This window comes from Triticum aestivum, chromosome 7D, assembly GCF_018294505.1.
Source record: "Triticum aestivum cultivar Chinese Spring chromosome 7D, IWGSC CS RefSeq v2.1, whole genome shotgun sequence".
Lineage (NCBI taxonomy): Eukaryota > Viridiplantae > Streptophyta > Magnoliopsida > Poales > Poaceae > Triticum > Triticum aestivum.
Window position 1 is genome coordinate 435,726,450 of NC_057814.1, and position 25,858 is coordinate 435,752,307.

The 25,858-nt window shown below is 43.7% G+C and overlaps 2 protein-coding genes and 1 long non-coding RNA gene across 3 annotated transcripts; all 3 read left to right on the forward strand.

Moving 5' to 3' along the window:
• Positions 1–9,080: 9,080 nt before the first annotated feature.
• LOC123164889 (auxin-responsive protein IAA21) lies at positions 9,081–12,932 on the forward strand. Its single transcript, XM_044582498.1, has 5 exons — positions 9,081–9,507; positions 10,342–10,583; positions 11,324–11,465; positions 12,219–12,280; positions 12,587–12,932. The coding sequence occupies exons 1-5, from the start codon at positions 9,269–9,271 to the stop codon at positions 12,622–12,624; spliced, it is 723 nt and encodes a 240-aa protein (XP_044438433.1). The 5' UTR covers positions 9,081–9,268; the 3' UTR covers positions 12,625–12,932.
• Positions 12,933–18,848: 5,916 nt separating this feature from the next.
• On the forward strand, positions 18,849–20,355 carry LOC123170132 (probable xyloglucan endotransglucosylase/hydrolase protein 26). Its single transcript, XM_044587975.1, has 4 exons — positions 18,849–19,086; positions 19,214–19,314; positions 19,421–19,614; positions 19,728–20,355. The coding sequence occupies exons 1-4, from the start codon at positions 18,912–18,914 to the stop codon at positions 20,125–20,127; spliced, it is 870 nt and encodes a 289-aa protein (XP_044443910.1). The 5' UTR covers positions 18,849–18,911; the 3' UTR covers positions 20,128–20,355.
• Positions 20,356–20,757: 402 nt separating this feature from the next.
• Positions 20,758–24,779, forward strand: LOC123167178 (uncharacterized). The gene is made up of 3 exons (XR_006483836.1): positions 20,758–21,164; positions 21,294–21,466; positions 22,538–24,779. It is a non-coding gene; the product is annotated as an uncharacterized lncRNA (long non-coding RNA).
• Positions 24,780–25,858: the final 1,079 nt, after the last annotated feature.

Below are 25,858 nucleotides of genomic sequence, written 5' to 3' on the forward strand. Positions count from 1 at the left end.
TGTTTACTATGCATTTGACTGTTGGGAAAGGGATCCAGAAGAACGTCTGTCATATAATGAAAGGTGAATAAAACAACAACTTAAAGAGAAAGGAAGTGTCCAAAGGGTGTTAGTATGACTTACACGCCTAGGAAGTCCGGGGCTAACGCCACTCTTAAGTTGGGTGCTTCTTTTGCGAGTAGGAGAAATACTAAAAGTTAAACTGTTAGAAGTATAAAGGCAGAAAGAAAGATGACTGGAATATCCAGCTCATGTATGAATGTCATACAAGTTTTTGATGTATAGTAGGCTGGTCAAAGATATAGTTCTTGGGAATTATGGTTAAACATGTTAATCACTAATTCTTGGGTATTGTGAGTTAATCACAAAGATACCTGCGAGATTGCATTCTGTTACGAATCAATGTAAGAGCTACTATGGCCTAAAAAGACTAGCCTGAAATGAGGTTAAGGTATACACAGGGAACATAGTAAATGTTACTATACCTTCCATCGGTGTATTGTCGTCTGTATTTATTTTCATAATTCATTTAGAGTTTTACAAACTCTAGCCCATTGCATAAGGTATCTTGCAAAAGGTTGTTCATAAGAGAACTTTTTATGTTCAATGTTATGAATAACACAAGGGCCATACTTTCATTATGAATGAGATGTATGTTATGAATATTGATAATAATACAATACCTCTGGGTTTACTTTCATAATTCATTTTAGAGTTTCATACACTCTAGCCCATTGCACAATGTTTGTTGCAAAAGAGTTGTTCATAAAAACAAAAATTGTTGTTAAGTATTATGAATAACATGAAGGGCCATGCTTCCATCCAAGATGGCATGTATGTTATGAATATTGATGGTAATATGATACATCCATAACACTGACGCTAAATGTCGCAAGACTAAAAGAATACCACACAAGTGTGGCACTACATTTGGTCACATTGGAGAAACCTGCATGGAAAATTCCATTATGATGGATTTTGAAGTCTTTTTGATTTTGAATCATCTGACACTTGCAACTTTCCTCCGAAAAGTGAAGTGACTAAAATACCGTTCACAAGCCATAAGGAACGAACAACAAACTTATTAGTGATCATACATTTGATGTGTGTAGTCCGATAAGTGTTGTTAGTGGTGGATTTATTTATCTTCAAAAATGACTCAAGTAGATATATGGATATTTACTTGATGAGACATAAGTCTGGATCTTTTGAAATCATTCTAAAGGTTTTCAAAAATGAAGTAGAAGTTATTGTAACAAGAAAATTATGTTTCTGCAATTTGATTGCACAAAGGAATATTTGATTACATGTTTAGTGAATGTCTGATGAGTTGTGAAAGGGGTTTCATAACTTGCACCTCCCGGAACACCACTGCAAGTGGAAAGTCCGTGGAGATGTAATCAAACCATTTATGACATGGTAAGGTCAAAGATGACATAAATAAATTTGCCATTATCCCTTTTAAAGTGATGCTTTAGAGACTGCGGCTTTTACATTGAAAAGAGCTACATCGGGTCTGTTGAAATGAAGCCATGGTATGGTACGCCCAACCATGTTATATCTTTTATTAACATTTGGAATATGGGGCTTGTGTAAAAGGTTACAAACCTATTCCAAATCAGACAAGTGCTACTTTGTAGGTTATACCAAAATGTTGGGTATTCCTCCCTCACTACACCGAGGCAAATAGTTTTGCCGCGAAACGGTGTGCTTTTAAAGAGAATGGTTCTTTCAAAAAGGTGAGTGGGAGAATAGTGCAACTCGACGAGATAAATAGTATCTACGTCATCAGATCAAAGGAAAGAGACCTTGGAAGTAATTCCAGAGTTTCCTACTGCGACTGATACGGAAGTCTCTACAATAAAATGTATGAACTTCGGTCGAACTTGCAGCTGAACCACGTAGGCAAGGCTCATGCAGCGCAAACGAGATATTGTTGTTAGACAACATTATACCTACGATACACAAGGAAGCGTTGATGGGCCCTGACTCCGGAATTGGCTAAATGCCAATACAACCCGAGTTAGTTTTCATATAAGTGACTCAAGATTTAAACCTTGATACACCTTTCGGAAGACTTAGAGTCTAACGAATATTTATGGAACTTAAAACTGATACAGATAAAAATGTTTTATCCATAAAGCTCGACTTGTTGAAATAACAAGTTCAAGAGTTGACTACGATGAGGTTGTTTTCATCATAGCGATGCTTAAAGTCGGTTCGGGTTGAACTAGCAATTAATACATATTTCAATCATGAGATATGAAACATGGATGACAATAGGATTTCCATCTGATGGAAATGAAACCAAGGACTTGCATGTGTTACAGTCCAAAGCATTTTGTCTATCCAGAGGATGCTAGTAAGGGTGCAAACTTCAGAGTTCCAGCGATGGACAGAAGAGAGCAAAATGGAGTTGGAATCTTCGTGCTTTGATGAAATGGTCAAAGGGGTTTGACTTCATCAATGGGTAACGAAGATGCTTGTAATTCAAGAAAGTAAGTGGGAGCGTAATAATATTTCTAAAAACCTTGTGTGCTTGACACATTGTTAATTGGAAATAAATTTCTTGACACGAATTAGGACTTCATTTGAAAATAGTTTTTTGATGAAGTGCTTAGGCTAAATAGCCTCAATATTAGGCATAATGATCTATGGAGATAGATTTACCTAATAGGGCTAAGCAATGAATACATATTGACAAGGTGCTAAAACCTTTTAGCATTTAAAACCGCCAGGGAGTGATTCTTGCCGAAGTCACATGGAAGAGTTTTTGCAAGACTCGGTGTCCCAAAACACTGATGAGAAAAATACATGATGCAGATTCCACACACTTTTGTGTTTGGATTAATCATGTATTCCATGGTATGTAAAACAACCAGATATGTTCGATACTCCCAAGGTGTTGCGAGTATGGATACCAAAGTGATCAAAGTACTGATCATGGGACAACAGTGAAAGATGTCATTGAGTACTAGAGTAAGTACTGATGATATGTTTTCTCGCAAGCGGAGATCATGAAGAGTTAGTTGTAAAATGTTACATCGATGCAGTCTTCATCTTTTCTCCATGCGATTTTCAATTTAAGTTAAGGGTTTTGTGTAATACACAATATGGTGGCACGGTAGTTGGAAATTGTTCCCAACAGGATACTGTGGCGAATTCTATAACAAATGACTAAGTATGTCGACGCTTTAGAAGCGGCAAACAAGATGTTGAACATATAGTTCATTCATGAACTTACTATGGTTCCAAGATGGCTTTTGTCAATGGGACACTACTGCAGGTAGTTTCTCCATAACTCAGTCTGAGGAATCCAGGTTCGACCTGTGATTCACATACATAAAAGCCAAGTCCACACAAAATATGAATTTTGTGAAAGCGTGAAAATGCGAGGATATGCAGAGATAGACACGGAGCTGAAGTTGTCAGATCCGATGGACATCAGGCTATACCACATGCGAAGCATTTTTTACACCAGTATGCCATAGGTGTGAAGTGCATTAGCATTAACTGGATTATTGACTCTAGTGCAAGTGGGAGTCTGTAGGAGATATGCCCTAGAGGCAATAATAAATGCTATTACTTATCTCCATGTTCATAATTATGTTTATGTTCCATGCTATAACTGCTATGGTTCTCGAGTCTGCAATAACCACGAGGCTCGGAGGAAGACTCATATGCACGTGTGGAATAATAAACGGTAAAATGTATTCCTAGTCTGGCCTCTAAGACTAGCTCAAGTATTGCATGATGGTTCTGTTTTCCTGATCATGGGCATGTCTATGTCAGCAACCTTGAGGGCACAACGTTAAGAGAACATTTGTGTTGAATCGACCCGGCATGATGTTATGCAAAGAGATTCATTCGTCACAAGTTAATGGTACATAACACAGAGATGGTTAACGTTTGCATGATTCCTTAGACCATGCGAGTATCGAGTTTCTTCATGCTTGCTTCATGAACTTTGGGGTTTGTTAAACGTCATCCGTAAATGGGTGGCTATTACGGCAGCTTACGGGTTCATGGAAAAGTGTGTCAAGTAACTTGATAGCTCAAGATTGGGATTTGCTCCTCCGACGATGGAGAGATATTCTCGGGCCCTCTCGGTATTACGGTATCCATCATCGTCTAGCCAGACACAGTGTGATTTGATCACTAGGATGCCGGAACACGGAAACGAGAAAAGAGAACAAAACCGGTAACGAGGTAACTTGCATGGTGGACAAATTGTTCGTCCATGGGCATGCAATAAATCTCACCTCGGGTGTTTGTGACATATCGCGAAGCAACAGGAATAGCTCACTGCAACTGGAGGTTCACTCGAATATTCATTCGTGTGGGTATAGGGGTCAATATGGGTGTCCACGGCTCCGATGTTGATCATTGATCAGAAGGGGTTCCGGGTCATGTCTATACTTCACCAAACCTATACGGTCACACGCTTAAGGGTCATCTATCTGCTGAATACTAGACAGGGGGTCTGAGAGAAAATCACCGAAAAAGTTTCGGACAGCGGAATCGTACCGCAGAGAGAGGCCATCGAATAAGTTTCGATGATACCGAAAAGTTGTTTCGGGATATACCATTAAGTCAAATTGGTTTCGGCACATGCCTGATAATTCTTGGAGGATGCCAGAATCATTCTGGAAGCTTTTTGGAATTTTCTGAGATAAAAACCGGAAATGTTTCGGAGCTGCCGGAGCCACTTCAGATGCGTTTCGCAGATGAAAATCACTAAAATCGGAATTGTTTCAGAACGCATTGAAAATCATTTTAGTGGGTACTGGAAATGTTCTTAGCCCACATAAATATTTTCAGTTCAATCAGACGCTGAAAAATGTCGTCGTGAATAGTGAAAATCAGCTTTATGGTTACTTTACGGAAAGCCACCTTTTGGGGCTTTGCTCCAAAAGATCTTGGGGATGACATGGATGGATAGGAGCCTTTTTTGGGCCCCTCATGAGGGTGTGGCCGGCCACATGGGGTATCCCCCCTTGGGGACCCTCTTGTTCATTGGTTTCACTCCTAGGTCCTTGTGGAAGGACTTCATTCATGTGCATTTTGGGTTTTTGTGTGAAACTACCCTACCCCTTGGGATTTCCTATAAATAGAGGTGGAGGGGCAGCCCTCCACACTCATCCCTTCTCACATACAAGTTCCATGCATGATCTGGCTTCTCTCTCCCTCCCAGCGAAACAGTTTCATAGAGCCGAAAGGCTGTCTGGGTTCCGGTGGGAACTAGTTCTGGACGGCGAAGCCCTGCCGGATAGATGACACCGTATGTGTGCAACTCTATAGAGAGATCGTAGTTTCGGTCTTAGTTCGTGAGTGCCTCCCGAAGGGCTGTCCGTGTGACCGTCCGAGTTTCGAAGGTCCTCCCGAAGGGCTGTCCGAGTGACTGTTCGAGTTTCGAAGGTCCTCCCGAAGGGCTGTCCGCGACACCGTCCGGGGGGCTGTTCGACCGCCTCCCAGAGGGCTGTCTGAGGAGCAGATGATGGTATACATCCTCGCGGTTGGGAGGTTGTAAATCCTAGCTGCGGGGATCTGCACCGCCGATCGTCATCGACTCTACTTTCCACTGCGCTACGAGTCGGTAACGAAAAAGATTAAACCATGTATGCAGTCTCCATAGTGGTCCTAGGCTGGTGCGTAGGTCGGAAATTTTTTGTTTTCTGCTGCGTTAGCCTACAGAACCCTAGGCCTTGTTTCAACGCATTGCAATACCGTTTGTGCTCACTTTTGTCATTAGTTACCTTGCTGTTTTTATAATTTCAGATTACAAAAACCTATATCTACCATCCATATTGCACTTGCATCACCGTCTCTTCGCCGAACTAGTGCACCTATACAATTTACCATTGTATTGGGTGTGTTGGGGACACAAGAGACTCTTTGTTATTTGGTTGCAGGGTTGTTTGAGAGAGACCATCTTGATCCTACGCCTCCCACGGATTGATAAACCTTAGGTCATCCACTTGAGGGAAATTTGCTACTGTCCTACAAACCTCTGCACTTGGAGGCCCAACAACGTCTACAAGAAGAAGGTAGTGTAGTAGACATCATTTTACCACATTATGCAGCCTTGTAACTATAAGCAAAGAAGATAACTAATACTTGCTTTTGCTACATTGGACATTTCTTGCTCGGAAAATGACCTAGCTTCTACCTTGCCTCTTTGGTATCATTAGCATTTATACTAACTCTGCAGTGGCCTGTGTCTTTGGTAGCCACAGCTAATGGTTAAAGTTGAAATGATCCAAAGAGGAGAAATTAGGAAGAGAGGGAGGTGAAGGTTGTTGGAGTTAGGGGAGAACAATAAGGATGGTAAATAAGGAAGACATCAACAATGGTCCATATCAAAGGCATTGGAGGCGGAGACATGCCCCGCAACGATAGCAATAGAAGATGAAAAAGTAGATCTATGGGCTAGAAAAAGACAATGGTAGTGGTGGCAAAAAATAAAGAAGACAATATAGAACAAAGAATGGGGTTTGAGCACAACAAGGTTCAAAATAACCCTCTTGCTTTTTGTCGCCACAACAGTCAAGTAAGTAGTTTTCAGTTCAGCTACTCCCTCCAATCCACATTACTTGTCGTTGCTTTAATAAGGGGATTTTGTTTTTCTATGAGAAGATTCAACTATGCTTAAGAGCAACTCCAATGCGCGACCCATTTCGTCCGCGCCGTCCGTTTAGGTCGGTGCGAACACAAAGGCGGCCCAACGTGCCGACCCAAACGAACGCGCGTCCTTTTTCGTCCGCGGCCGACCCATTCCCGACCCATTTTTGAGCCGGATTTGCGTCGGCACGGACACGCGACGGACGCGCGCGCACTCGTCTACTCCTGTCCCGGGCCCGCTGGTCTGTGGCACATTGGCCTCCCGTCTTACCCTGCGGCCAACAAGCAACCCTCCCACCTCCTCCGTCGCCGACGCCGCCGCCCATTTTTTTTCCAGCGACTCTTCCAGCTGCCGCCGCCTCCACATCCGCCCAGCAACGCCGCCCCTCCCGCCGTCGCCCTCCGCCGCCGTTTTGCCGCCGGGGAGCAAACTGCTTCCCACCGCCGCTTCCCCCACCGCACAGCCGCCCGCAACCAAGAAGCCGCCTCGCCGCCCCTGTCACATCCGACCGGCACGCTCGTCGGACGCCGTCACACTCGTCGGACGCCGGCAGGGCAGCTAGCTTGTCTGTGGGCGCCTCGACTCCCCTCGCCGGCCGTCTCCTTTGTCGACGCCCGCAAGCTGTTCAACAGTTTGCCAAGGTACGAAATGGAGTTCGCCGACGAGTTCCTTTTCCACAATTTCCTTTGCGACTCTGATGATTCGTCGTCCGACGAGGAGGAGGAGATATTGGCTGCCGTGTTGGTCCATCACCACCTCAACAGCCAGCGGCCGTTGTTCCGTGGCTCCATTTCGGGCCACCTTCCGGCGTTGAATCACAACCGAGAGAGCGGGCATTTCCTTCTCTGGAAGGACTACTTTGATACAACCAACCCGTTGTTCAAACATCACAAATTCCGCCGCCGGTTCCGTATGAGTAGGCATGTTTTCAACCGTATTAGAGAGGGAGTGGTCGGCTATGATGACTACTTCGAGTGCAAAGAGGATGCCGTCGGCAAGATTGGTTTCTCCTCTTATCAGAAATGCACTGCCTCCATCCGAATGCTTGCATACGGAGTGCCCGGTGATCTCATTGACGAGTACATCCGTATGAGCGAGTCTACATGCCTAGAGTCCCTGTATAAGTTCTGCAAGGCTGTTATTGCTGTGTTTGGCCCTGAGTACTTGAGAGAGCCGACAGCTGAAGATACAGCCCGTTTGTTGGCGATGAATGCCAGCAGGGGCTTCCCGGGGATGCTTGGCAGCATAGACTGCATGCACTGGGAGTGAAAGAACTGCCCTTCTGCTTGGCAAGGGCAGTATAAGGGACATGTCAGGGCTTGCACTGTCATACTAGAGGCTATGGCGTCTCAAGATCTCTGGATCTGGCACTCTTTCTTTGGCGCTTGCCGGTGTTTGCTAGGCTTGCCGAAGGCAACAGCCCACCGGTGAACTTTACTGTCAACGGCCACAACTACGACAAAGGGTACTATCTGGGTGACGGTATCTACCCTCAGTGGACCACTATTGTCAAGACAATACCCAACCCTGTCGGAGAGAAAAGGAAAAGATTTGCCCAAGAGCAAGAGAGTGCTAGAAAGGATGTCGAGCGTGCCTTTGGTGTTTTGCAATCTCGATGGGGCATCATTCGGTATCCGGCTAATACTTGGAGCATGCAGAAACTGTGGGAGGTGATGACTGCTTATGTGATCATGCACAATATGATCGTAGAAGACGAGCGCCCGGAACGTCTGTACGATCAAGGCTTTCAGTTTCAGGGTGAGAATGTTGTGCCTGAGCATGGAGTAGCAGCAACATTTGAGCAGTTCACTCAATTTCATGAAGACACGCGTGATTGAGAAACTCACGTGCAACTGCAAAATGATTTGGTTGAGCATATGTGGGCTCATGTTGGCAACCAATAGATGTATCTTCTTTTATTCGTTTGCAAAACTATGTGAAAAAATTTTATTTGTATTTGGCCTGTAAACTATACTATTTATTTGGGCTGCCAGACTAAACATTTTCATTTGATAAATATGTTGAATGCAAATCAATGTACAAATTGGGCGGCCAGCCGGCCACGCCGGCACATATGGGTCAGCGCGTTGCGCGCACTGCCGACCCAAATGCAAAACTGGGCGGACGCCGGGCGGGGGCCGACCCAAATGAACAAAAAGCGGACAAATGTGCCGTCCGTTTGGGTCGGCCCGTTGGAGTTGCTCAAAGAGGCTAGATCAAGCGCGCCAACACTCTATACATTTACTTTAAAATATCCACCACCTACAAAAGGAAAACATCTGATTCTTGATTCTCACACTGCCGAACCTCCCAAAAGAAAAGACAAAAATGACCTAAAAAAATGCAAAAGACAAAACAAAAGCATAAACTAAGACCACACCTCATGCGCAATTGCGAAGCAAAGCCAAGGGCCTCCTCGCAAACACGCACCATTAAACCCCATTTTCCCGTGCTCTCTCCCCTCCGTCTTCCCCACTCGCGCAACCCACGCACAACTGCAGCAGCAAGCAACGAACACGGGCCGTCCCGCACGCACAGAGCCAGGAAACCTCAAACCCACCTCCCCTCCCCCCTTCTCGGCAAGCCTCCAAAAAGCCAAGATCTCCCGGCGCCCGGCGCAGTAATGCTCGCCTGATTGCGCTGGTCATGGCGCCGCCACAGGAGCGGGACTACATCGGGCTGTCGCCGGCCGCGGCGGCGGCGGCCACGGAGCTGCGCCTGGGGCTCCCGGGGACGGAGGACGCTGCTGGGGACGGCGGTGGAGCGGCGTCGGAGGCGCCGCTGACGCTGGAGCTTCTGTCCAAGGGCGGGGCGAAGCGCGGGTTCGCGGGCGCGGTGGCGGAGGAAGAGGACGAGAAGAAGAAGGCGCAGCCGCCGGCCGCCAAGTAGGTGGACTGGGCACCGGTTGGTGCCTTGTGGTTTTGAGCATTTTATTTATTTATTTCCCCTCATTTGCATTTTTCTTTTAAATAAAATTCTTGATGTTAGCCGTAGGAATTTCTCGTGAGCAGTCTTTTTGGGGGAAGTTTGGGGTTTCATGTGAGGATTCGTCAACGAGTTTGCTGAATTTGATTTTCTTCCTACCACACATGGCTGGTGTTTTAGACAGGGTTTGTGTGTGGTTTGTTGCTCTCTTTGGTGGGTGTTCTTTGGTGCGGAAATAAAATTGGTTTTTGATTTACTTGATTATTACTGTTTCCTTTGGCTTTTCCCTTGAAATTGTTCATTCTTGTGGTGCCAAAAAAAAACATTTCCCAGTTTCCGTTACGTAATAAGTTTTAGCAGATCGTGTTATGGGAGCAATTCATCTTCAAAATATCATCTTAAATGAGCAGAACTAATAAGAATAGAAAAGTAAATAAAGCATGTGCTTGCTCTGAAAAAGCTGAAGAAGCTTTCTTCTTGTGTGCGTCCTTGTTGGCTGTGGACAAGGAGCAACTTTTGTGTGTCTGGCCTCCACTTGCTGATGCTAAGGCCCCGAATCGCTGCAGTGAGTTAGTTAGCCAGTGCGCCAATTCACATGGATTTTTTTTTCACTTTGTTCATCTACTCAAGCATCTCTAATTGTACCCCAGTGCTTGCAAGTTGCAAGATAGTATAATCCGGTATCTTCTTGCGGTCCTGGTTCGGTTTATGTTGTAATTTCAGTACTTTGTGGCTACTAAAGCAACCTTAATTCTTAAAGGATATGTGTTTGATTGTTAGAATTTCCGTAACAGGGCACAGGTGGTAGGATGGCCACCAATCCGCAGTTACAGGAAGAACACCATGGCGACCAACTTATCTGCTCCCAGAAGCAAAGACGAGGCCGAGGCGAAGCAGACACCAGTACCGGATTGCCTTTATGTCAAGGTTAGCATGGATGGTGCTCCTTACCTCAGGAAGGTGGATCTTAAGATGTACAAGAACTACAAGGACCTCTCGCTGGAGCTGGAGAAAAAGTTCAGCGGCTTTACTGTTGGTGAGCACTTGTTTTACCCTTTATCTTGGGCTCTGTTATTGCTTGGGATGCCACAATAGGCTTGTTGATGTTGTGTGGTGGTATATTCATAATTGTTTGGTGAGTAAATACCTTTTTCTACACATTTTTACTTGGGCAGATGCAGTCTTTACCGTATACATGTACTCTCCCTCTCCTTGCATTTTGATACTCCCTCCGTTCACTTTTATAAGTTGTTTCAGACAACTGAAAATGAGTTGCTTTGCATACTGTGTGAAATGTCTTCAACGCCTTATAAAAGTGAACAGAGGGAATACTAAATATGGTTCCATAGATTGTAGTATTTGGTGTTTTTAGGGTCTTTAGTTCTAGTATTGACGGTTACCTCAGTTCGTCAAGAATAAGTACTACCTCCGTAAACAAATATAAGAGCGTTTAGATCACTATATACTTGTTTACGGAGGGATTACCAGCTATTGTGCTTGTTTAATGTAAGGTCTCAACTTTCTGGACTGTTTGTCATCAGGATTACATAACATGGTTTGTGCGGATGCAGCCTTAGAAACACCATTGATTTTGCCTGTGAGGTCTGTAGAAATGAGTTCACATGGTACTAACATTATTGTCCCATGTCATTACCAGCCTTAGTTGGACTTCTTTTCACAGATATGTTCCCATGAATGCTAGTTCCAGTATAACTCTTTTGCAAATGTTCTTTGAGAGGGCTTTACTTGCATACCGTGTGTTCTTGGTTCCTGCAGGTCATGGTGAATCGACTGGAAAATCGGGAAGAGATGGATTATCTGATTGTCGACTGATGGATCTTAAAAGCGGGACTGAACTTGTGCTCACTTATGAGGATAAGGATGGCGATTGGATGCTTGTTGGTGATGTTCCATGGCGGTGAGTATTGAGTAATATGGATATTGATAAAATTATGTACTAGCAATACAGAATTCACAGAAATATTGATGATTTTCATCTGTATTTGCAACTATCTAATTAGCGAGTTCTTTTTTTACTTGCAATTTTCTGCATATGCGTACACCCTTGCCCCTTGTGTCTTAAATATTTTAATGAAGTAACAAAGCTTAATGCGGCAATACATTTAATATACTACTTTAATTGCTGAAGTGTCTCATTTGGGCCCATTGATTTGGATGGTTACTGAAAACTCATATCTCCCTCCTAGTGAAGATTTGGTAATTTCTTTGCTGAACATATGAAATAATTTTGTACAAATAAATGGGAATGGTGCATGTTTTTCCCGAGATTATAGAGAGAGGGGGGGGGGGGGGGTCCCCACCATTTGTCGTGTTGCAGTCGAAAGAGATTGGCAGCCCCATACAAGCAGTCATTACATCAGCAATGAATTACAGAAGGGTCGAACAGAAAGCAATTTTAGACATTCCAGTGGGTTCTTGATTTGTACATGTTTTGTGAAACTGAATTTTTTTTAAGACATTCCAGTGAGTTCTTGATTTCATCCAGCCATGGCGTATTACTTTATTTTCCATATTAGTCTGCCACATCATTGCAATGCCTGGCCCACCAAGATTTTGCACATTCCAATGAGTTCCTGAGCTTGATCCAGTATTCATCTTGTCCATAAAAAGCCACCTGACGGGTAACATATTCATTTTTGTTGTACCATAGAATGTTCACAGACAGCTGTAGGAGGATGAGGATCATGAAGGGGTCAGATGCAGTGGGCCTCGGTAAGTACTGTTAATATGTACAGTAGAATAGGAAAGGAAATCGTCACTTGTGTCCATGAGTTTTTGTATGGAAGGCTGGCAGAGAATCTACTGCTTGCACTGCTTTATTCTATATACTGGTAGAAGAATAAATTTGGATGAAGCAAGTTAGGTCTGTTCTATTGACTGTGGGACCTACATATCTATGTTTGCATAGGGTGTGTGTATACGAGGAAACATTGTCTTCTACATTTACCACACCAAGTACCACTAGTTCTTTGTGCTTAATTCAGACTTGTAACGTGAAAACTTGCTCCCACTTTTCAGCTCCGAGGGCCGCCGAGAAGGGCAAGAACCAGAAATAGCAAAAACGATGAACCCGGTCCGTTTCCTGTGATTCGCATCATCGTCGTACGAGGGTGATGGACTTCATGTGTGATGAGAAAGGGATTTACTTCTATATATAACGTACGTGTATTCTCTTTATTATTTCCTTGTATGTTGGCTCGGAACAAGCATGTTAGGTTGTGTAAGTTGATGTGTGTGTATCTACTACTACTGCACTATTTTACTTTGATCGCGCCGTGTGCTGTATGTGGTTTGCGCTGTAAATCGGTGTGCTCTGTCTGTACCGCGAACTCTTTGTTTCTGGAGTTGGGGTTGTCTGCTTGCATCTGTGTTCGGGGAAGAACGTTGCTTTCATCTGTGATCATTTCTGGAGCCCTCTTTGGTTGCTCCAAGGGTCATTGTGTGCACGCAGACGCAGAACCGTCAAACGACGATGATTCTGGATGTCTGGTGGTTGGAGGATCACATCAGGCCGTCATAATCTTCTTCTGTTTCTGTTACTGTTACTGTTCCAAGGCAACTGCAGCCGCTTGCTTGCTTCTGGGTTAATAACTGCCGCCGTGCGTCTGAAAACCCAGCCGGAAGCAAGCAGCAGTGGTAGATGGTCCTAGATTCCTTTTGGCGTGTGGCCTTCTCCATGCTCCCCTCTCCTATACATCTGCAGCATGCACTGCAGGGTGATGCAACTGCGAAACCCTGTTGGTTTCGATTCGAATAGCGGTCTTGATTCAATTCAATCAGTGCTTTGGTTAGTAGTGCGGGCCTTCCCTTCACTTCCATGGGCGTTGTTATACTTTTCCTGGCGCCATCATACTGTCTGTGCAAAGGCGGAAGAGGCTTCCTTGCAATCATTCGTTTTCATCCATCATGAGGAAAAGAAGATGGAGCAGAAGCTAAAGCGTCGAGATTGCCGCGAATTTAGGCTTTTTTCAGTTTCAATTTCCATTTCTTTTGCTGCCCAATTGATTAATTATTACAGTATACCTAGCTCATGGTGATCAGAACTCTTGGGGCGTCGATTGATGCATAGAGGCCGGGATAATCCTCCTTTAAGAAAAAAGAACTCTTGTGCTATTTTAGCCGCTGTGGGGTGGGTTTGGTGTAGTAGTGGGGGTGTGATTGATAATTATGTGGCGCACATGAATATTACTCCCTCCGTTTCTAAATATTTGTCTTTCTAGACATTTCAAATGACTATCATATACAGATGTATATAGAAATATTTTAGAGTGTAGATTTACTCAGTTTGCTCCGTATGTAGTCACTTGTTGAAATGCCTAGAAAGACAAGTATTTAGGAACGGAGGGAGTAGTACGTAATTATTATTTGTTGCTCCGTTCCATAGGTTGTTGCTTGATATATGGATGGGTTGGGTGTCCTTTCCTTTCACTCCGGGACACAGGAGAGGAGATACGATGCTTATGCTTGCTGTCTGCCTCTCCTTTGCCTGCGCTTCTTCTTCTTCTCTGTCATGCTTGTTGCATGCATGTTGATGTTGCCATTGGCCTAATCAATCGTGTGTGCGAACCTTGCGTTGGCATAATTGACCTACCTAGGCTAGGCCAGGTAATCTAGGCTGGGAATGATATCTCCCTCTAGCTAGCTAGCTAGCGTTGTGGTGTGGTTGTGGGTTACCGGAGTGGATAGAAGCCGTGGTTTGTTCTGATTCCTCAGCAACTGCGCGGGTGCTGCATGTTGTGGTTGCCCAGCCCCAGCTCGGGCCATCGCACTCCCGCTCGTCTTCGCGCGCTTTTGGCCCGTGCTTTGTCTGCTGGACGCTTTTTATGTTCGTTGCCACTACTACTAGTACTAGAGAGAGTAGGGGTAGAGACTACCCGGCTTATTTCCTGCAGCAGCCTCGCTGAACGATTTGTGCTTGCTACGTGTAACGTGCGCTCCTCGTCTCTCCTCACGCTGATCCGGCTTCGTGTCAGGAAGGAAGCAATGTGTACACTCAGATCGCAATGTCCTCAACAAACGAAAAATGTTCTTAAGCATTCATGTCATGTGACTATGTCACTAGTACTAGTATACATGGCACGGTTTTCGTGGGCGGATTGGAGCTATACGTCCTTATGGCCAGGTGCAATGATCCTCTGCTTTAGCCGCGATGATGGCGGGGGAGAAGAGAACATCTGCATCATCAGCCGATGCCGCCATGTCTCTCCGTGAACATGTGCGGTGTGTGATCCGCCTCTCCCTGGCTGCTTTTGTTGGTTTCCCTTTGGGTGGCCAAGCAACCGAGGCCCATCGATGGACGACTCCAGCTTGCGTGCGTGCGTGCGTGCGTGCAATCAACACATGCCTTGTACGTGTGCGCAGCCACAGCATGATGACCGTGTGCACAAAATACTAGTACTACTAGTATAGAGAGTACAGTACCAAAAATATGTTATAGTACTCTATATTTTGATGCAGAGGGCTCTAAATTCAGCCCGGCATCCGCATTTGTGCTGCACGGAGCCACGGACGGACGCACGCAGATGCAGATGCAGCCTACTCAAGAAGATGGATTGGCCGTAGAGAACCTTCCTAGTTTTATGCAGACATGCAGCGTGTTCATGTGCAGATGCAGTGTGCCGGCAGCGTCCACGCGTTGGGTGCGCGCGCCTGGGATGGGAACATGCGCATGTGTGCACGTACAAGGAAGGGAGGCAAGGCAACAACATCTTTTGTCGTCGTTGCAGTTGCAGCACGTGAACATGAGCTGCTTGCTCATGCTACCCATGATTTTGATTTTGTTTTTGTTTTTGCAAAGGACTGTCTAACTTTCCACTGACTGTTTCTCTCTAATTCTTAGTATACTTGTTTCCTTTATTACTCTGCATTTACTTTTGCTGTTTTTGGTAGATTCTGCGTTTGATGTTTCCCAAAAGCGTCAAACTTGAAGTTTCGTCCCTCGTGCGCCGTCACTATCCTTCTAACCGTCCAACCACTGATTTGTTTTAAGTTTTAGGGCGTGTTCGCCGTTCTCCGCTGTTTCACTAGTTTGGGCTGAGATTCAGAAAATAAGTCGTCAAGCTGGAATTACGATATGTGAGTATTAGTTAGCCCAGTAGTTCGTTAGTTGGGCCACAATCTATTTTATTTTTCACGGAAGGGCCGCAAGTTTCCTTGTTTTTTATATGCATGCGCCAGTGTTGTGGGCTCGATTTTTAGAGTGAAGTGCATTGTAGGTCTTTGAACTATTTCAGGGGTGTCATGTAGGTCCTCAAACTATGAAAATCGGCATCCAGGTCCTCAAAGCACAGTAAGTGTGTTATTCAGGTCCAAAATCTATCTGGCTCGCCTAACCGGCCAGCTGGCGTCGTTGACCCGTGAGACGTAAGATAGGCCCTGCAAGGTAACGGCCGGTGAAAGAAATATGCAAATAAATTCAAATCCACGGTTTTAAAAAATGTTCGCGTATATGGGAAAATTCTCATGACTTTTATAAAATGTTCTCCAATTCGGGAAAATGTTTGTGACTTTAAAAAATGTTCGCGAATGATGAATTTGAAAAAAAAAGTTCATGAATGATGAATTTGGAAAATATGTACGTCACTTTTAAAATAATGTTTGTGAATGATGAATTTTAAAAGAAAATAAAATATGTTCACAAATGATAAATTTGAAAATATGTTCAAGATAAACAAAAATGTTCGTGAAATGGAATAAATGTTCGCAACTTTAAAAATGATTTCACGAATGATAAATTTGAAAATATGTCCACGAACCACAAATATTGTTTGCGAATATGGAAAGAATGTTGTAACTTTAAAAAATGTTCATGAATGAAGAATTGGAAAAGCAAATCGCGAACGATGAATTTGGAAAAAAATACTGCAACTTTAAAAGAATGTTTGTAATCGATAAACTTTTCTATAAAAGAAAATATATTCCCAAACCACCAAATTTTTTCGCGAATGATAAATTTGAAAATATGTTCCTGAAAAACAAAATGTTTGCGAATGATGAATTTGAAAAATAGTTTGCACAAATTTAATAAATGTTCGTTAATTTTAAAAAATATAGTGATTTTGTGAATTTAAAAATATTCACGGATTTACAAAAATGTTTGGGGTTAAAAATGTTCATGAATTTGAAAATATATTTATGAATTTACAAAATGTTTATTTATTTAAATGTCTATGGTTTCTAAAAATGTTCCCGAATAGTAAATAAATGTTCATGAAATTATAAATATCGGTAACATTTTCAAATTTATCATTCACGACTTTATATGTTCATTAATTTGTGGTTTCTGAACACATTTTCAAATTTATCATTTGCAAACATTTTTTTATGTTATGAGCATTTTTTCCCCATATCGATGAACATTTTTTGAAACCATGAATTTGAATTTATTTGGAGTGAAGTGCATTTATCATTCTCTGGAATTTATTTGAGTATTTCCGTCACAGGCCATTACGTTGCGGGCCCCTTGTGCGACTGTCATGGGTCAACGGCACCAGCTGGCGGGTCAGGCAGGGTCAAATAGATTTTGGACCTGAATGACACACTTATTGCACTTCAAGGACCTGGATGCCGATTTTCATAGTTTGATGACCTACATGACCCCCCCCCCCCCCCCCCCCGGAAATAGTTTAGGGACCTATAATACACTTCACTCAAATTTATACATACATGTTGTGTCCATATGAGATACTAACGTTGTTAAACTCCTTTTTAATTAATGAATGTGGCAAGTCTTTTGCTCTTTAAAGAAATGTCCGTATGTGTCATTTGTTTTTTCAAAAATTATGTGGAAAATCCTCACATTGTATCATTAATGAATGTGGAAAATCCATACATATTGTTTACTGAACATAAAAATAATAACAGCATGGTGTATCACCCATACAACTATCCTCTGACCGTGCTTATGTAATCCAATTGAATACGACATGTCATCTCTTTTAGCATATTGTTTTCCTTTTACATTTTTCTCTCAATATGGCACCACAACCGTTAACTATACCAATAGCGGATACATTAGAAATTATTTGCCGATATTGATGAGGTAAGTAATGTTGCATTGTATATTGTGTCAAAAATAATAATTCATACCTTTCTCGGGGGTCAACAACCAACTTCAAAACGAAGTAGTACTTTCGTCCTGGTTTATTGGTCTCTTTCATATTTTGTGCCAAATTTTGATCATAGGTTTAACTAACAAAGTATTAATGCAGGTCACAAATTTTTTGTACTCTTGGATTCGTATTTGAACATAGTTTTCAATGATATTATTTTCTCTATATATAACTTATATTTTGTTACTTAAAACTATGATAAAAATATGACCCTAAATACGAGGGGGCTAATAAACCAGGACGAAGATACTAGTCATTTAAGCCTTGTACAATGAAAGGTGTTCAGGGAGATGCTTAGTAAAAAATATTTTTAAGCACCAGTGTTATTCTATAGAAGGGGTGCCTAATTAAACATCTAAACTCTACAAATAAGCATCACTGTTTAAATAAAAACTAATTTATTTCTCTAAGTACCTTACCATGTACAAGTCCTTACAAGATTGAAACGACCAAAAAGCAAAAGGCCAACGGAGAGCCGAAAGAAAATAGAAACTGCTCGCAGAGAACTGGTCAGAAGATCACTTGTAAAACGAAAATACAAACTGTTAGCGAAGAACTTGTGATAAATTTGAGACTGCATATTTAAAAGTCAAACTGGTTGGTTTGTCAGCATTTGGACACATAACAACTTGCCGCCTTAATATGACGCCACAAAACCTCACGCGTCGCTAACAGGCTAGCAACTTCTTCTAAATAAGTTTCCCCTTACCATTTTCAATCAAACGAACACAGGATGAATTCAACTGCAGCAATACTACTTAATACAACACCGAAGCAAGCATTTGCCCGAAATGTCCTCGTCTGACAAATGGCGAACGCCGTCGGGCATTGACCTAGTGACACATACGCATGCCGGAGGTGATGGCGAGCACTACAGCAGCAGTCGCCGCGTGCAGGCCCGTCGAAGAAGCAAAACAACATTGGTCATGCGGAGCACTACGTACTAAACCCTCTGCCAAGAACCATTCCTGATTAGATCAACCAGAAGATTCCATTAGTCAAATCATTCAGACGTCGAACGAGCTGGCAGAATCCGCCGGGGCTGCACAGACCATTATTCATTTCTACGTGCCTACATGCGCACCAGAACCTCCCCTGTGCGAACTGGAAATGAAAACTCTCGTCATCTTATAGTATAAAGCTAGACCGGCGCCCTCTGAATTCTCTACCAGATCCAAGTCGTCGATCGCACGCAGGCACCAGTTGGCTATCCACGTACACGCGAGGAGGAGATGGGGAGGTCGATGGGGGGTCTCCTCGCCGTCGTGGCCTTCGCGGCGGTGCTGAGGCTCGGGCTCGTCGGCGCCAACTTCGCCGACCTGTGCGACATCACGTGGGAGCCGCAGAACGCGGCCATGACGGACGGAGGGGAGCACCTCACGCTCTCCCTCGTCAGCAACATCTCAGGTAACACACATCGCATCTCTGAGCAACTTTTTACATGTCAAAATGCTCTTTGGCTTGCTGAACTCCGTTCCGTACGTGCATGGCGATCCCGATGATCATTGCTGCTTTGGATTGTGGGTTTCATCAGGCAGCATGCTCCGGACCAAGAAGACGTTCATCTACGGCAGCATCTCCACCTTGATCAAGCTGGTCAAGGGAAACTCTGCCGGCACCGTCACCACCTACTACGTACGTCAACACATTGTTTGCCATACATATGCACATTTCTCGTCAGGCGCATGCATATATATGCACGAGAAATTGAGAATTGATCGTGAGAAACTAATTGTGCCAGACGTCGTCGGTGGGCGACGACCACGACGAGATCGACTTCGAGTTCCTGGGCAACGAGACGGGCCAGCCCTACACCATCCACACCAACGTGTTCGCCGACGGCGTGGGCGCCAAGGAGGTGCAGTTCTACCCCTGGTTCGACCCCACCGACGACTTCCACAACTACACCATCTTATGGAACCCCTCCATGATCGTGTAAGCAGCCCATGCATGCATCCATTGTACTCCTCCTCTGTTGCCTGATTACATGCAGAAGAATCAACGGAGGCTGACTTCCATGGATCGACTCTGTGTGTGCATGCATGCAGGTGGTTTGTGGACAGCATCCCGATCCGCGTGTTCCGCAACTACGCGAGCAAGGGCGTGCCGTTCCCGACGAAGCGGCCCATGTACGGCTTCTCCAGCATCTGGTCGGCGGACGACTGGGCCACGCAGGGCGGCCGCGTCAAGACGGACTGGACCAAGGCGCCCTTCGTCGCCGAGTACGACAACATGGGCCTCCACGTCTGCGAGTGCTCGAGCACCGACGATGAATGCGCCACCAGATGCAACAAGGACACCCCGCCGGAGCCGTCCCAGCTCACCAAGGAGCAGATGCGCAAGCTCAGGGCCGTGCAGCTCGGCTACACCATCTACGACTACTGCGCCAAAGCCAGGGACGGCGGCAAGGGCCCCGTACCGCCCGAGTGCGACATGGAACAGTACTGATGAGAAAATCAAGTACGAGTAATACACTATACGGTGATCGATGATACGATGCGCGCACTCCTCCCATTTTGTTTCATTGGATGTCTGAGGGGCGTCGCGTCGAATCTCCTGATATGTTTATTCCTTTTGTGTTGATTGTTTCTTGCGAGATTACTACGTGCATTCTTTTTTGGCTTGATCAATCTCTACTCCTAATGGAGCAGTTAGTGAATAGTTTTCACGGTTTTTTTTCGCTGGTTTTTTTCGTCCCCGCTCCCATCACCACTCTCCAAACCGGTTTATTTTTCTCTTCCCTCTTTTTTTTAGCAAAGCAGCACTTTCCTAACATACACAAAATCACGGACTAAACTTTCCTAACTTATCCAAATCAACAGATCTCTCTAATTAATGCAATTTATTTTTAGAAAACAAATAACGGATTTTCTGAAAACAAATAACGGATTTTTTTGGAAATTAACATGTAAATCATGACAAATAAACCTCATCATGAAAGCATTTATGTACCTATTAATAGGAGGAGTGTACGGTTGTGATGGTCGGTTTGGTAGGTCGGTTCCTTTCGTTCGTTCGCCTCCACCCCCACCGATCGAAGCAATGCATCATCCCATCGATTTCTTTCCAAAAAAGAGCCCACCTCCCATTTTGGTTTTTGATTGATACGGTTGTTGAAAAAGATCAGCCCCTCTCTCTCACACACACCACTCCCACGCTGGCATGGCATCCGCCCGTCTCGCCGTGATGGTAGCCTAGCCGTAGATGGTTGTCGTCGCCTCCATCTCCCTCGATCCTCCACGTCTCAGCGGCGGCCGAGTCACATCGGGAGGAGCTCGAGAACATCAGCCTCTTCTCGCGAGAACCTTCCCGCCGATCCCGCGCCGTGTCCAAGGCCGTCGGGGAGCTTTTTGAGGAGGAGTCCAGCGGCTCTACTCCGGCTCCGACTCCCACGGTCCCACCCCACCACAGCAGGTCGCGCCCATGGGCGTGCATGTGCCCATGGAGGATAGGGACTGGTACATCTTCAGCCATGGTTTCTTCTGGTAGATCGCGCATTTGATTTAATTCAACCAACAATTCTTGTCCAGTATGATTTCTCTCGGTGCTTGATGTTTGCAGTACCTCGGATTACCTCACGCTTGAGCCTCACCCACATCCAATCTTGTGCCCAGGCGCCTCCCCGCTCAGCACCGACCTTCCGTCAACCACCCTTCAGTTGTCATTCGTGCCGCCGTCCGAGGGAACAACACCATCACAGTAGTTCTGGTGCAGTCTGCCACCATCATGGTCACTTTGGGCGGACATCCTCTCCATCCTTCGCTGTCTAAACCGGCGCGATACAAAGGTTAGGTTTTGCAAGTTCATTGTTTTATCAGGGCCCCCCTGAACTACCCAAATTTTCTGACATTCAGTTTCCTGTTTGTGCAAATCAGATCCAAAGATCCTTGCAATGATGTTTGTTTATTGCCTTTGTTCTTGTGAAATCTTCTTTTAGTTTCCTGTACCAGTAAAATAAATATAGAGAAAATGATTGGGAAGGGAGCTGTGAGTTTCTACAGTGCAATTGCTCTTCCTGGTAGATGGACCTTTTGGGAAAAAATTATATGAGACCAAGTCTCACGGTTAGCAGGTGAGACCCACCCTGATGAATGACACGTGGCATTGACAAATCACAAAGCATCTAATCTCTCCCCCCTGATTTCAAGTGGGGGGTGGGGTAGATGCTTTGTGATTTATGAATGCCACGTGTCATCCATCAGGATGGGTCTCACCTGCTAACCCATGAGACCTGGTCTCATATAATTTTTTTCCGACCTTTTGGGCTCTCATGGTTTCAACATGACGCCCTTAATTTGCCATCTATGGGAATCTTGCTCCGTGGAGATTTTGGACAGAGATTTTTTTATTGGCTTCTTATAATTTTAATGGTGGGTAATTAATCTTGGCAGAGTAAAGTGCTAAGAGATTAAGGGTTGTTAACTCGTTGTTTTTGCATGTGTTTTTGTACTGCATCAATTGTTCAATTCTCTGTACACTGCATGTTTTGCATGTATGTCTCTGTACACTGCATCAATTCTGAAGGAATATCAAATGTGTTGGTTGTAGCACTCTTTATACATTTAACAATCTAACAAGATGAGTGGAATCATTGTTCTTTCTATATCCTTTTTCTATATCTCCCAAATAAAGTGTGTTTGTTCTTGATATTTTTACAGATCTACACATTAACATACCACTCTATATATCTTTTTTACAATTCATGGAAATTTGTAATATGCTAACATCAAGTGACCGGCATATCAACATGGATTGTTGTGCATAATTCATCTCATCTCCTATATTGCCTTTGTTCCCTGTAATGCTTGTTTCGCTCATGCATCTGACCATTCACTGATTTCCTCTTTATATTATTAAGGAAAATTTGGCATGCTTAGTTTCATGGTAACTCGGTGTTCTGAATGAACGGCCGAGCCGGGAGGCTAGAGCAAGGAAGAGGTGGGCAAAGGGTGTGGCAACACTGGCCAAGTGGACGGCATGGTATTGTGTTTTTTCCTCTTGATGAAGTTGAACTTCTTTCTGGACTGTTTACACATCATAGACTAAAGTGCCAAGAATCATTGGACTTCTTTCTGGACTCACACCATTCCTTTATACACAAGTATGATATGTCTTGTGTTTATTCTATACTCAAGTACAATAGTTTCAGATACTTCTTTAAGTGCTTCCTATTTCTCCCCTTCCTATCTGAAGAAATCTTCTGTTGTGAAACTGAAGCAAGAAGATGTCATGCTCAGCAATGTTGAGATTGACTTGAAGCGTGAGAATGAGAGTCCGCTTAAATAGTTTTTGATGCTTGAACATTAATTACAGTTATTCATTTAGGTCTGAATAATTTTACAAGTTATAACCAGCTGCTTTTGTTCGTGCACGCATAATAACCATTCCCGAGCATCAAGTTCTTCAAGGTTAGTAATTACTACTCCCTTCCCATCTGGATGCATGGTGGTTCCTTATTTGTTCCTGTACAGCTGATGAAACTTTAGAAATTCGTGAAGTTTGCACAAATATAGAAACTCACGGTCGAAATCTGCCAGTATAAGGAAAATGACATATTTGTTTATTTTTGGTTAATCATTCTTTGCTGAGATATCTGTAGCTGATAATGGTGAAAAATCTTGTATTAAAATAAAGAGAGGAGCCTACAGAAAGCAACTCCTCCAATCACACTGTATTGGTGAAATATTTATGCCTCGTACAACATGCAAATTGACGGAGGCAGGTTATCGTTTTCCCCTTACATGACTAAGGACTCGATGGAGATGTGCCTCAACACCTAAGGAGGACAAGAAGATAATTGACGAGGGTGGCGGGCTCACATCACACAAGTAACACCTCTATCATGGTTGATGGGGATTTTGGTTCTCGTACTGGAATTTACTTGGGCAAAACTCGGTAATATGATAGCCTGAATTTGGCCACCGTAAATGCTGCTGTTCTACGAGGATCTCCTTGCTTGAATATTTTGCCTTCTCTGGATCTTGGATTCTTTAAATTGATGTGTCGAATTCACATTTAGCCGAAAAGTTTACTGTGTGCACAAACTGTTCGGTTGTCCATATGTACAAACGTATATTTTGTTTTTTGTTATTTATCTCTATAACTCAGTTTCAGTACTCAACTTGACAATAGGTTTTTTGGAGATAGTACTTGGGAATTATTTTAGTACAGTGGACTGTGGAGTTGGCACTTGATCTCCAATGACTCTTCGTCATAGAAGGGTGCTAAGTACGTATTTTCTGAGCTAGAATAATTAACTGCATGGTGCGTTGTTACCACTCTTACATTTTTGAAAATTTTAGTGTGCTTTACAAGCTTCATAATCCACCAATATACATGTAGCTTATCTGCAGGATAGATATTCATTGGGAATTCAATATTCCTCTAGAGAAAACAATTGCTTTGTTCTGGCAGATCGGTACATATTTAGTAGTGGAGGTTCAGCTAGCACACATATGCATTTCCCGTGCACTTTAGAGATTTTTTTTATCACTTGAGAAAGGGGATAACACAAAATGGTTGTTGTCACAGTACGAGCGGACTCCATTGTGCATTTGTATCTTTAAATTTTGCACAACTGCTATCATGCATGAGTTTTTGTCAATATATCTGCAGAAGTTTTTGCCCTGGATATTTTTTTTTGTTTCAGCTGCTGCTGCAAAGAATATGCCTCTATTTATCCTTGGCATCTTCTTTATATTCACCACTTGGTATGCAATATATAACATAATGAGAAATATATGTTGCAATTAGCTTTTGTTTGAGCATGTCTATTAACATTTGCCTCTTCTCCTATATATTAGGTTATGGTCTACACCAGAGCAACCAGGCATGGATATAGATACTATGCTAGAAGGTCACCGAATAATTTTGCAGGACATAGGATATGTTGTGCACCATATCTTCCGTGTGACTTCCCTCACCAATCGTCAGCGACTTTTCTGTTTTTATGTTATAATACTTTAAGCTCAACTGTCATGTATGCAATTAGGAGAATAGTGCAATTATAGTTTACATGAACTTGTTGAATATCCTATTATTAGTTAAAAAGGGATGTACATTTTTGCCGACAATCAAGCATTTGCTCTCCTTTTTCTTTACTATTTTTTATGTCTGCAGTTGGTTTCCTATCTTTCAAAGGGAGCTAGAAGGGTACATAGTGGCTGCTAAAGTGGGATAAAGCAAGAGCAACACCTTGTATGCCCCAAAAAGGTCATTATCAACAATCCTTATATTCATCTATATGAGGAACAATTGGATGTTCGTTAAACATGGTTGAAAATCGTAATGTTATTCCGTAGCAATGCAAGGGTATTTAGGTAAGTAGGTTCAGATGTCACACATGCCTTTTAAATAATAAAAATCAGTCAACATGAAAGCATGTGACTTATTTAGAGGTAATATTTCTACTAATTGCCATCATCCACAATTTTTATTATTTGCTCCATGTTGTGAAAAGTGTTGACAACATAGTTTTGATAATGCGCTAGGTAGTTCGATCCTATAATTTATGTTTGTCGAGCTTGGATCTCAGAGACGGAGATAATTCATAGAGGAAGAATAAAAAGAAAAAGACGAGTCATTTGACGTGGAAAATCAGCAATGTCACCTAATGTGCCCTAAACGTACATGTTAGAGATGATTTGTGTTGAATCACTAGAATATATATTGTAGTTTGATCCAATTGTGTATTATCTTGTCTACGATCGATTTTCTTGTCCTCCTCACCCCCACGCTGACTTACCCCTATGAAAAAGAACACCTTAGAGATGGGTGCTCTACATTGCCACTCCGCTCATCCTGCTCGCTGCGGCCGATGACCGCACCACCTCAGATTGCGAGCACTAAAAATACGGCGGCGATGAGGAAGCCTGGCCCTTGGAGCGGACCCATGCTCCATAGAGGCATCAAGATTGGATCTCTCCACCTTGTGGGGCCATCCCTGCCGTGCACGCCATGTTAGGACTCTACATGGAGGCTCGTGACCGGGCAGCCGCCACGGCTTCGTCGGCATCAGATGAGGTGGCGGCGTCCCTGGGACAGCGTGGCGAGGGCCCGGTGCGGCTTCCGTTTGTTAGTTCTAACAACGCCAAGGCATAGACCTGAGTCGTCGCCATCCATTTTGTTTCTTCCATGTTTCGGTATGGTACCCCAACTATCACAACCTCTTTCCCCCTCA